Source organism: Penaeus vannamei, chromosome 12, assembly GCF_042767895.1.
Source record: "Penaeus vannamei isolate JL-2024 chromosome 12, ASM4276789v1, whole genome shotgun sequence".
Classification (NCBI taxonomy): domain Eukaryota; kingdom Metazoa; phylum Arthropoda; class Malacostraca; order Decapoda; family Penaeidae; genus Penaeus; species Penaeus vannamei.
Window position 1 is genome coordinate 19,054,789 of NC_091560.1, and position 11,706 is coordinate 19,066,494.

The following is an 11,706-nucleotide window of genomic DNA, read 5'->3' on the forward strand; positions in this document are numbered from 1 at the left end:
TATAATTATGATGATTTTAACATTAATTCAGATAATTATGATGATTTTCAAGATAAATCCTTTATTATTAATAATAATGATGATAATTATGATGATAATGACTATAATAATAATGATAATAATAAAAAAAGGATAATTATAATGATGATTTTGATAGTTACTGCAATAATAACAATAATTAACTTTTCTAATAATTTTCATATAAATAATGACAATAGAAATAATAATATCATTATCATTGTTATTATATTGAGTATTATTGTCATTATTATTTCTAAAATTATCATTATTGTTATTATCATTATAAAAATAGTTATGATGATGAAAATGACAGTAATAATTAGCATAATAATCCTTATAACTGCAATAATGAGAATGATAATAATGATAATCCTGACGATAATGACTATAATGATGATAATTATAAGAATAATGGCAATAATGATGATAATGATGATAATGATAATAATCATAGAGTCCATTTATAATGAAATAAAGGCTAAAACTACTAAAACCCCAGAAGTCGAAAAAACGGCAAAATCTAACGTATTACATCCTTTTGAGAGAAAGGTCGAAAACCCCACTTTTTCGCTTTTAAATGATAATTATGATGATTTTAACATTATTTCAGGTAATTATGAAGATTTTCATGATGTTTCCTTTATTATTAACAATAATGATGATAATGACAATAATAATGATTATATTAATAAAATGATAATCATAATGATAGTTTTGATAATTACGGTAATAATAGCAATAATTAACTAATAATTTTCATACTGATAATGACAATAAAAATAAAAATATCATTATTAATGTTATCATAATGAGTATTATTGCCATTATTATATCCAAAATTATCATTATTTTTATTATCATTATAAAAATAGTTATAATGATGAAAATGACAGTCTCTTCTATTAGAACAACAGTAAACACTCTCATTTACTTTGAATAAATGGGGGAAAGGTATGAGTAAGCGATTTTCGTATGTTGTACCTCGCTGAGGATATATTCTTGCCTTGTTAAACAAGGGGTGGATACAAGAGCGCGTTTGTGCGTGTGTAAACATTGCACTTATATGTTATGAGATGTATGCACCCAAAAGTTCATGTTACTTCACTTGTTCATACAAGAAAATACAAACATATGCAGTTAATCCTGCAATCGGTGCAGTGGGAGTAAAATATACTTAAATGTTAAAACATTATTTTCCTATAAGTTGCAAGAAGCAGTATGAAAATGTATATAAAGATTCGTCTATGCTTGTGTTTCTAATGTTTGTACAGTAGATTCTTTTCTTATTATTATACATACGTACACACACGCGCGAGCGCATATACATTTATACTGTATATACACACATACATATATACATACATATAGTATATATATATATATATATATATATATATATATATATATATATATATGTGTGTGTGTGTGTGTGTGTGTGTGTGTGTGTGTGTGTGTGTGTGTGTGTGTGTGCGTGTGTGTGTGTGTGTGCGTGCGTGTGTGTGTGTGTGTGTGTGTGTGTGTGTGTGTGTGAGTGAGTGTGAGTGTGTGTGTGAGTGTGTGTGTGTGTGTGCATTATATTATTTCATATATATAAATGTGTGTGTGAGCGTATGTGTATGTGTATATATATATGTATATTATCATACTTATATATACATATGAATGTATTTTTTGTATATATGTATGTATATATATATATATATATATATATATATATATATATATATATATATATATATATATATATATATATGTGTGTGTGTGTGTGTGTGTGTGTGTGTGTGTGTGTGTGTGTGTGTGTGTTTGTATCAGCTTGTAGGGAAAGACGATTTGTGTTAAAGAATTACAGTGTAAGGAGTTAAGATTCTTGGGTCAGTTGTGGAAGAAAACCATGTAGTAGAAGGGATAGCCGTGAAGGCTTATTATCATTCAGTGTAAATTAGTCGGAATGATTAAAAAAAAAATATCATTCTTACCTAAAAACTAACTAAATGTTCTCAGATTTCGTTTTTTGTTTGTTTTTGTTTGTTTGTTTGTTTTTGTTAGAATCATTGCCCCCATCGGCGTTAGCTCTACGATGATGATGATGCCTCATCTATATGACCATAAGTATTCTCTTTCATTTTTCCAAGAAAATGGAGTGATTTTCATGTTTCTTTTGATAATACACATAAAGGAATAACTCACACTGCTCCACATATATTTACAATGAAAAATTATCATTATTAAGGACAATTTATGCCAAACTGTGTCGGTCCCTCTGGCCCGTGGACCCCAGCCGAAAGAAGGGGTTCCCTGATTTACACAGTTTGGCCTGTAACTGGTGAAATGGTGAAAATATATCACTGTACATATAGGTGGAGCATTGCGAGTTATTCCTTTGCGTATAGTATCAAAAGAAAAATTAAACTCATTCTGGTTACTTAGAAAAACGAAAGTAATTGCTCGTATGGCCAGGCAGAGGAAGTGCGCGGGATCATGGTCCCGAATGAGTGTCTAGATTTTTTTTTTTTTTTAGTGCCAATAATAATGTATAGATTGTGGTTCTGGGGGTTCAAAATGTTGTGATCTATATATCTATAATAGTAAAATATATTCCTAATCCCTATGTACCTGAAAATAAAACCATCAACTTAAACAATAGCAGAGCAGGAAGGGAAGGTATTGTGGAAATATTTTCAGTATACTCAATTATACTGATTTGCAGCAAAAATAAAGATCAGATTCGTTCAAAGTCCATTAAAAACTACTGGAAATAGTTTTATAAAAATTACATCACTGTGCATTTGTGAAATAAAACCAAACTATGTGCTGGGTAGGGAAAAAAAAATATATATAGATAGATAGATATAGATATATAAGGTATTCATACATGCATATTTAACAAAAATTATCATTACAAGAAATTACTTGTTTACCTGTTTTTAGAAGTGTCAAACCTATCTTTTAGACAAAATATTTCTGGATTCTGAAGGTCCTTTAATGTAAGCATTGATATTATTCTTTCAATTGATCTAACCTGACCTATTGACCTAAACTAACCAATTAAATCACCTAAAAGGATAAAGGATGTTGAAAGATGTGTAGATTGGAAAGAATACAAGCCGAAGAAAATATATCATCTGTATGAATCATGAGACGGGGAACACTGATAAATTACAGATTTATTTAAGCCTTAGATGACTTTGGGATGAGCTTACCATAAACCTAAAATTAATAAACAAATTACATGTACATTTTCAAGTGTAAGAACTGTGTGGAAGTTAATTACATAATAATCTTGAACCCCTTTTCAGAACAAAGAAGAAACACTCCCGCCTGAAGTCTGAGAGGGCCAAGAATGGAGAAGGTCCATCACTGAAGCTAATGGATATATTTTCAATTTCTGTCCATCCTTTGATTGAGGAGTAATTGGAACCAGTCCACAATGAAAGAGTTGAAAATGCTGGTATGTCACACTGAAGCAATTAGAGGTGTTTGATTCTTAATAGAAAATTGAAGTATTATTTAGCGTCATGTGTAATTTCATCATGAGGGCTACAGGATTGGTTTATTTAATATCTTACTTCTTAGCTATTTTGCTTTGAAAATTTGTCTCTTATGGTTAGTACCTCCTTAGCTAAATGATGCATTTGGAGCAATTTCAACCTCTACTTATCTTTGGAAGGCACTGTGACCTACAACATGCATAGCTTATGTTATTTTCATCATCATAGTGAAATGCAACTCAAATATTTATCAACATGCCGTTTATCCAGAATGTCTCTGAATATCTTTTACTAATACACTGATCTTGTTGCATGCTATCCAATTACCATTCCTAAGGTCGTCTTCCTTATGTACCTTTATTTTTTAATCTTATGACTTTATCTATAATTTATTCATATAGCTATGTAGGATGTTTCACAACCTATATGGCTTCTAGCAGAAATATCGGCTTCACCCGATTTTACAACACTGCTATCAGTCTTGCTTCATATATATACATATATATATATATATATATATATATATATATATATATATATATATATATATATATATATATATATATATATATATTTACATCTGCATCTTCATCTACGTAGCCCAAATCTACATAATGCCCTCAAACGGCTCCAACCTCATCGTCCCCCATCATTATATATTTTCTTTACTTATTTTATTTACTGGGAGAGGTGCTTAAATTTTGATTTGCTGAGAGCACATCTCGGGTGCCACAGGGTGTCCTTGCCAATTTTGGTCTGAATCGATCCAGTGGACTGGGCATGTGAGAAAACGCACACACACACACACACACACACACATACACACACACACACACACACACACACACACACACACACACACACACACACTAGGTATTGTTAACCATCAGGAAAGGCATTGTAAGTATTTTTACACATCCATAAATGAACGCATCTAAACGCCATTTGACTGGTGGCAATCATCCCTTTAAGGAGCGTTTGGTGTAGGTGTGAGTGCCCACAGGTATGGCTGGGGTACTGGAGATCCACTCCACGCGATCTCTATGGGCCCCTTAATGGTTGAACAAATGTAATTTTTAAATTTGAATATGATGATTTAATCAAATTTATGCATATTTTGTTGATTGTTACTCAAACAGTAATGGTACTTTTTATAATAATTGATTTTCTGCATTTACTAAAAGTAATATAAGAAAGAAAAAGTTGCACTATTGACAAAATATGTCAAGCTTTCATTGCTACCTATTTACATGTATATGTATGTATATGTATGTATATATATATATATACATATATATATATATATATATGTATATATGTATATATATATATGTACATAGTTATAGAAAGTATAAAATATAGATATAAAGAAAGAAAGTATAACATATAGATAGAAATACATATATAAATATATTCACACATATATGTGTATATATATACATATATATATATATATATATATATATATATATATATATATATATATATATATATATATATATGTATATATATATATATATATATATATATATATATATATATATATATATATTTATATATATGTATATATATATGAATATATATATATATATATATATATATATATATATATATATATATAAATATATATACATACATATATGTATTAATATGTATATAGATACACACACACACACACACACACACACACACACACACACACACACACACATATATATATATATATATATATATATATATATATATGTATATATATATATATATATATATATAGAGAGAGAGAGAGAGAGAGAGAGAGAGAGAGAGAGAGAGAGAGAGAGAGAGAGAGAGGCAGAGGCAGAGACAGACATATAGATATACTCACATACATATATACATATATATATATGCACACACACCACGCGCACACACACAAATTCATCATCAGGATTATCATCATCATTATTGCAGTTATGATAATTATGTAAATTATTATTACTATTTTATCACTATAACTATTTATATAATGGTAATAGCAATAATGATAATCTCAGAAATAATAATGGCAATAATAATTATTATAGTGACAATGATAATGATGTTATTATTTCTATTGTCATTATTAGTATGAAAATTATTGGAATAGAGATAATTATTGCTATTATTGCAGTAATTATCAAGATTACCATTATAATTATGATTTTATCATTATTATTGTCATTATCATCATAATTATCATCATTATTGTTAATAATAAAGAAATTATCATGGAAATCATCATAATTACTTGAATTAATGTTAAAATCCTCATAATTACCATCAAAAAGCGAAAAGGGTTTTTTTCGACGTTTCTCTCAAAAGGCTGTAATACGCTAGATTTTGCCTTTTTTCGACTTTTGGGATTTTATTACTTCTGGCCTTTATTTCATTATAAGTGGACTGAATGATAATTATCATTATTATCATTACTGTCATCATTTTTATGATTGTTATCATTATAATCATTATCATCATGATTATCATTATTATTATCATCATTATTGCAGTTATAATAATTATTATGATAATTATTAATGCTATTTTTATCATTATAACTATTTATATTATAATAAAAGCAATAATGATAATCTTAGAAATAATAATGAAATTAATAATAATTATAATGACAATGATAATGATATTATTATTTCTATAGCCATTATTAGTATGAAAATTATTAGAATAGAGTTAATTATTTCTTTTATTGCAGTAATTATGATAATAGCAATCATGATAATTTTAGAAATAATAATGACAATAATAATTATAATGACAATGATAATGATGTTATTATTATTTCTATTGCCATTATTAGTATGAAAATTATTGGAATAGAGTTAATTATTGATATTATTGCAGTAATTATCAAGATTATCATTATGATTATGATTTTATTATTATTATCATTATTATTGTCATTATCATTGTCATTATCATCATACATATTCATCATTATTGTCAATAAAAGAATTATCATGGAAATCATCATAATTACCTGAATTAATGTTAAAATCCTCATAATTACCATTAAAAAGCGATAACGTTTTTTTCGACGGTTCTCTCAAAAGGCTGTAATACGCTAGATTTTGCCTGTTTTTTTTCGACTTTTGGGATTTTATTACTTCTGGCCTTTATTTCATTATAAATCGACTGAATAATAATTATTATCATCATTATCATTACTTTCATTTTTATGATTATTATCACTATTTTCATCATTATAAATATTTATATAATGATAATAGCACTAATGATAATCTTTATAATAATCAGAATGACAATGATAATGATATTATTTTTATTGCCATTATTAGTAAAAAAATTATTGGAATAGAGTTAATTATTGATACTATTGCAGTAATTATCAAGATTATCATTATAATTATGATTTTATCATTATTATCATTATTATTGTCATTATCATTGTCATTATCATCATAATTATCATCATTATTGTCAATAATAAAGGAATTATCATGGAAATCATATTAATTACCTGAATTAATGTTAAAAGTTCTTTTAGTTTCATAGAAAGTTACTAATTTTAAGGATACAAGTAAACAAATTCAGAACCATTAACAAAAATTTTATTCACATAAAAAAAATATATAAAGACATATTTAACAATATTTATAATCAGTTAAAAATACATAAAAAACATCCCTTTTATTTGTTTTAGAGATAAATGTTCACAGTATCCAGTGTTCACCATGTCCACAGAATCAACATCTTGTGACCACGTGGACTTGAGTTTTCGATTAATAAATAAAGTTGATTAAATAAATAGAAGCCTCTGTGCCTGGCCCTTGACAGCAGTAGGTTCTCCAGCCTGTGTTGAAGAATACATCTGTTTATATTCTCTGAACAACCGTCTCAAATAATAAAAATAATAATAAAATTACAAAAAATAGGACGGGGGAAAACACCTCACCTTACGGCAATGGTCGGGTTGAGTGAGGACCTCCCGTGCCCACAACCCTACACCGAAGGTTCCCGAGCGAACCTTGATTCGAACACAGATTCGAACAAAGGATTTCGTTCGCCACATACACAGGCGAGCGAAACAAATTAGGAAAATAAACAAAATAGCCGAATTTCTTCACACGGCTCCCCCAACAAGTATCTATCTAACAGATAGATACATATAACAAAGGAACTTTTTACTTTTGTAATGAGAAACAAATAATTTTCCATAATAACCTCAGGACATACTTATTAACAGTCAGCCCTAAAATCCTAGCCATTTTCTCTTATTCCAAGGCTAACAATTTTACACCAATCCAAAAGGCATCCGACAATATTCCAAAAGATCTCAATTCTATCAAATTTAGGGGTGTTTGTGCAACATGGAGTTAATGAAAATACCTTTCCAAACTCTGCAATTACTGAATCAATATCTGATTTCTGTTCTGCTGAAAGGTCTGAACAAATCTCAGTTGATCACTCTCAGGCAAGATGGGCTCTTCTCCATCAGAAATTAGAGGAAAATGCTATCGCTCAATTCAGTATCTTCAAGAATACAATTCTGGACTATTTGTGGGTTCATCTCAGCATCTATCTTACTTTCCTCGTCCATAACATTAGGTTGGGAAGTTGTTGCTCTCCTATGATACTTCTTAAGAAGGTTAGCATGAAGCAACTTCTGTTTTCCACCTTCATCGATAAGATAATTCATCTTATTTCGACATTCCAGAACAGTATAAGGGCCACTCCAAGACATGAGCAACTTGTTTTGGTTATCAGGGAGGAGAACAAGAACTTCCTCACCTGGACTAAACTTCCTATCCTGAGATTTCAAGTCAAAATAAGATTTGAATTTAGAGGAACTAATCTCAGCATTTTGAGCTGCAATTTTAGCACACTCCTCCAGCTTGTCTTTCAATTCAATCACATATTGAAAGGAAGATCTAACATCATCTTTAATGGTTGTGTCTTCCCACAAGGCCCTTAAGACTGAAAGAGGTCCCCGGACTGTCCGTCCATAAAGTAGCAGAAAACCCAGTTCGATCGCCAGGAATCTCTCGCGTAGCGAATAATGTGGGGACAAGATAACGGTGCCATTCTCATGGTTTGTCACTACACAATTTCCTTAAGGAGGCTTTTAGTGTTGCATGAAACCTTTCCACCCTTCCATTCCCACTAGGATGATAGGGAGTTGTAAAAAGTGGCTTTACACCCAATAATTTATGCAGTTCGCCCATTAGTTGAGAAACAAATTGCCTTCCTCGATCAGACAAAATTTCCCGAGGAATACCGACCCTTGAAAAAATCACCATAAGGGCTTCAGCTGCAGATATTAAATCTATCTCTTTGAGAGGCAATGCTTCTGGGAACCCGGTCGCAAAATCTATCAAAGTTAAAATGTAACGGTGACCCTCAGATGGAGAAATCGGTCCTACCAAGTCAATGGAGATATGAGAGAAAGGCTCCGTTAAAATGGGCATGGGTTTTAATGGCACAGGTCTTACCTACCTCTACTTGACATCCTTTGACACGTCGCAAGACTTACAAAAGTCTCGGATTTCAGCTCCCATGTTTGGCGAATAGAAATGGTCCCTAATACGCATTTCTGATTTCCGATGGGAGAAATGACCGGCTAAGGGGCTCTCATGACCTACTGCGAGAATGATTGCTCTACATTTACTGGGTACTACCAGAGAAGATTTACCAACTCTTTCACAGTGCTTTGAAGCAACACATGTACGGTACAGCAAACCATTTATTTGCTCAAACTTAAATACCGTACCATCACGCATCTTATCATGTTCTTTAGACTTTACTTTTTCCCAAAATTTAGTGAGAGAATGACATTCTGCCTGCAATTTTGCAAAGTCTTCAGGAGTTACTTTAAGAGGATCGATCTCCGGCAACACTAAAGGGTGAACCCTTTTTACTTTGGAGGATCTAGTCTGAATGGCACAGGAATAATCAAGAGGGACATTTGAACGTTCAGTTACCTCAGAATCTGGAGATAATTTGGGACTATATACCCCTGGTACATTTCCAATCAGGACGCTACAGAATTTAATTGGTGCTCGCACCACATCAATCCAACCTTTAAAATAGGGACAATTCAGGTAGCATTTAGTTTTGGGGAAGTAATCCACCCGGCCTAAATAATCTTCGATCCCCACCAGATCAGCCCTAGAAAGATCAACATCTGGTAACACCTTGTGAGATACAATAACACATGTGCACCCCGTATCTCTGAGAACTGTGGATACCCAAGCCCCATTCACTGTACCAGCTGTCATGAACTTTGAATTTTCCCTGTCATATAGACAAAATCCGACTTTGTGAGTTGGAATTGGGTGATATTGCTTGTACGCTAGGGGATTTTTAGGACAGCGAGATCTAATATGTCCAATATCACCACACCCATGACATTTAACAGAAGAAAAATCCCTTCTAAGAGCTGATTGGACTGGAGTTTGGGGCTTCGGAGCCACACTTCTCTTACCTTGTTCAGATGATTGATATGACCTGGGGTAAGCACTATGAGCAAATGACCAATTATCTGACAGGCTTACCGCATCAGCTAAGGAGGAGACGTTATGCTCCTTTACAAAAACACGCAGATCTGGGGAGATAGAAGACATTAGTTGATCTAACAACATAAAATCACGAAGAGATGCATAATCTTTGGTGATATTATGCGAATCGACCCAATAGTCAAACAATCGTCCAAGCCTGATAGCAAACTGTTCATATGTTTCACCACTTTTTATTTTAGCAGTCCTAAAATCATTCCTGTAACTGGCGGGAGTTTTACTATAAGCCCTTAAGAGAGCTTTCTTTAATAACTGGTAATCGGCTGTTGTTTCTGGAGGCAGTGAGGTGTATATATCAACAGCCTTTCTTGTTAATAAACTTCCCAATCTGATAGCATAAGTTTCTTCTTTAAAATTTAACAAGTTAGCAATGCGCTCAAATCTAATTAAGTATGAAGTGATGTCTTCTCCATCTTTAAAGACTGGTAAACTAGGGCGTGAAGCGCCATAAAAAAATACAGGATTTAATGAACTATCAGAATTGTTTAACCGAACCATCTGAAGCTCATGTTCCAGTTTAACTCTCTCTTTCTCTGCCTCTAATTGCTCTTTCTGAAATTCTCTTTCTTTTGCTCTCTCCTCCCGTGCAAGTGTCTGTTGACTGATGACATACTGAGCAATATCATTTCCTTTAAGGCCAAGTTCCTCAGCCTGAGCTTTTAAAACATCAAAATTAAGATCTGCCATTATTATTACAGAATCAAGAATGTCTAAAACTAAAAAGAATCACTATTGACCGACCGACTCAAAAATTACTAATACACGTTTAATCAATACTAGAGGAGTTCTTCCTCGCACCTAGCAACAAAACAAAAGTGGCCTCAACAGGCCGAACTCACCGACATGACGTCAATACCAGGACTTCCAGAAGAGTAATCTTCCCCTCAAGAAGATACACCACACCCTACCTGAAGTCCAACCTATTTCAGAGATTCACCTCCGGGCCCCAAGGACGGCAAACCATGAAGGGGAAACCTTCCCGCAACTTCCACAAACAAACAACTTCCATGTACTGCCGTACAGCACTGAAAATATTACAGTTGTTAACAAATATAATATATAAAATGGTTCTACTCGTGAATTTGATCCTCAAAACTAGTAAATCATGAATCCTGGCAAGGTCGCCACATGTAAATGCCAAGTTCTTTTAGTTTCATAGAAAGTTACTAATTTTAAGGATACAAGTAAACAAATTCAGAACCATTAACAAAAATTTTATTCACATAAAAATATATATATAAAGACATATTTAACAATATTTATAATCAGTTAAAATACACAAAAAACATCCCTTTTATTTGTTTTAGATATAAATGTTCACAGTATCCAGTGTTCACCATGTCCACAGAATCAACATCTTGTGACCACGTGGACTTGAGTTTTCGATTAATAAATAAAGTTGATTAAATAAATAGAAGCCTCTGTGCCTGGCCCTTGACAGCAGTAGGTTCTCCAGCCTGTGTTGAAGAATACAACTGTTTATATTCTCTGAACAAACGTCTCAAATAATAAAAATAATAATAAAATTACAAAAAATAGGACGGGGGAAAACACCTCACCTTACGGCAATGGTCGGGTCGAGTGAGGACCTCCCGTGCCCACAACCCTACACCGAATGTTCCCGAGCG

General features: G+C 31.8%; 2 protein-coding genes across 2 annotated transcripts; both read right to left on the minus strand.

Annotated features, from left to right (window-relative positions):
- Nucleotides 1–7,763: 7,763 nt before the first annotated feature.
- On the minus strand, nt 7,764–8,971 carry LOC138863499 (uncharacterized). Its single transcript, XM_070127652.1, has 3 exons — nt 8,782–8,971; nt 8,091–8,603; nt 7,764–7,939 (listed from the first exon to the last, which is right to left on the minus strand). The coding sequence occupies exons 1-3, from the start codon at nt 8,969–8,971 to the stop codon at nt 7,764–7,766; spliced, it is 879 nt and encodes a 292-aa protein (XP_069983753.1).
- A 30-nt stretch (nt 8,972–9,001) lies between these two features.
- LOC138863500 (uncharacterized) lies at nt 9,002–10,765 on the minus strand. Its single transcript, XM_070127653.1, has one exon. The coding sequence runs from the start codon at nt 10,763–10,765 to the stop codon at nt 9,002–9,004; it is 1,764 nt and encodes a 587-aa protein (XP_069983754.1).
- Between the last annotated feature and the right edge of the window lie 941 nt (nt 10,766–11,706).

Excerpts from the sequence above, each read along its gene's own strand:
- LOC138863499 (XM_070127652.1), bottom strand. The coding sequence starts at position 8,971 with ATGCCCATTTTAACGGAGCCTTTCTCTCATATCTCCATTGACTTGGTA. Across the intron at positions 8,604-8,781 it reads GGTGATTTTTTCAAGGGTCG|TGACAAACCATGAGAATGGC; the intron begins GTATTCCTCGGG and ends GAAATTGTGTAG. Across the intron at positions 7,940-8,090 it reads TAATGTTATGGACGAGGAAA|CAGAACAGAAATCAGATATT; the intron begins GTAAGATAGATG and ends CAGACCTTTCAG.
- LOC138863500 (XM_070127653.1), bottom strand. The coding sequence starts at position 10,765 with ATGGCAGATCTTAATTTTGATGTTTTAAAAGCTCAGGCTGAGGAACTT.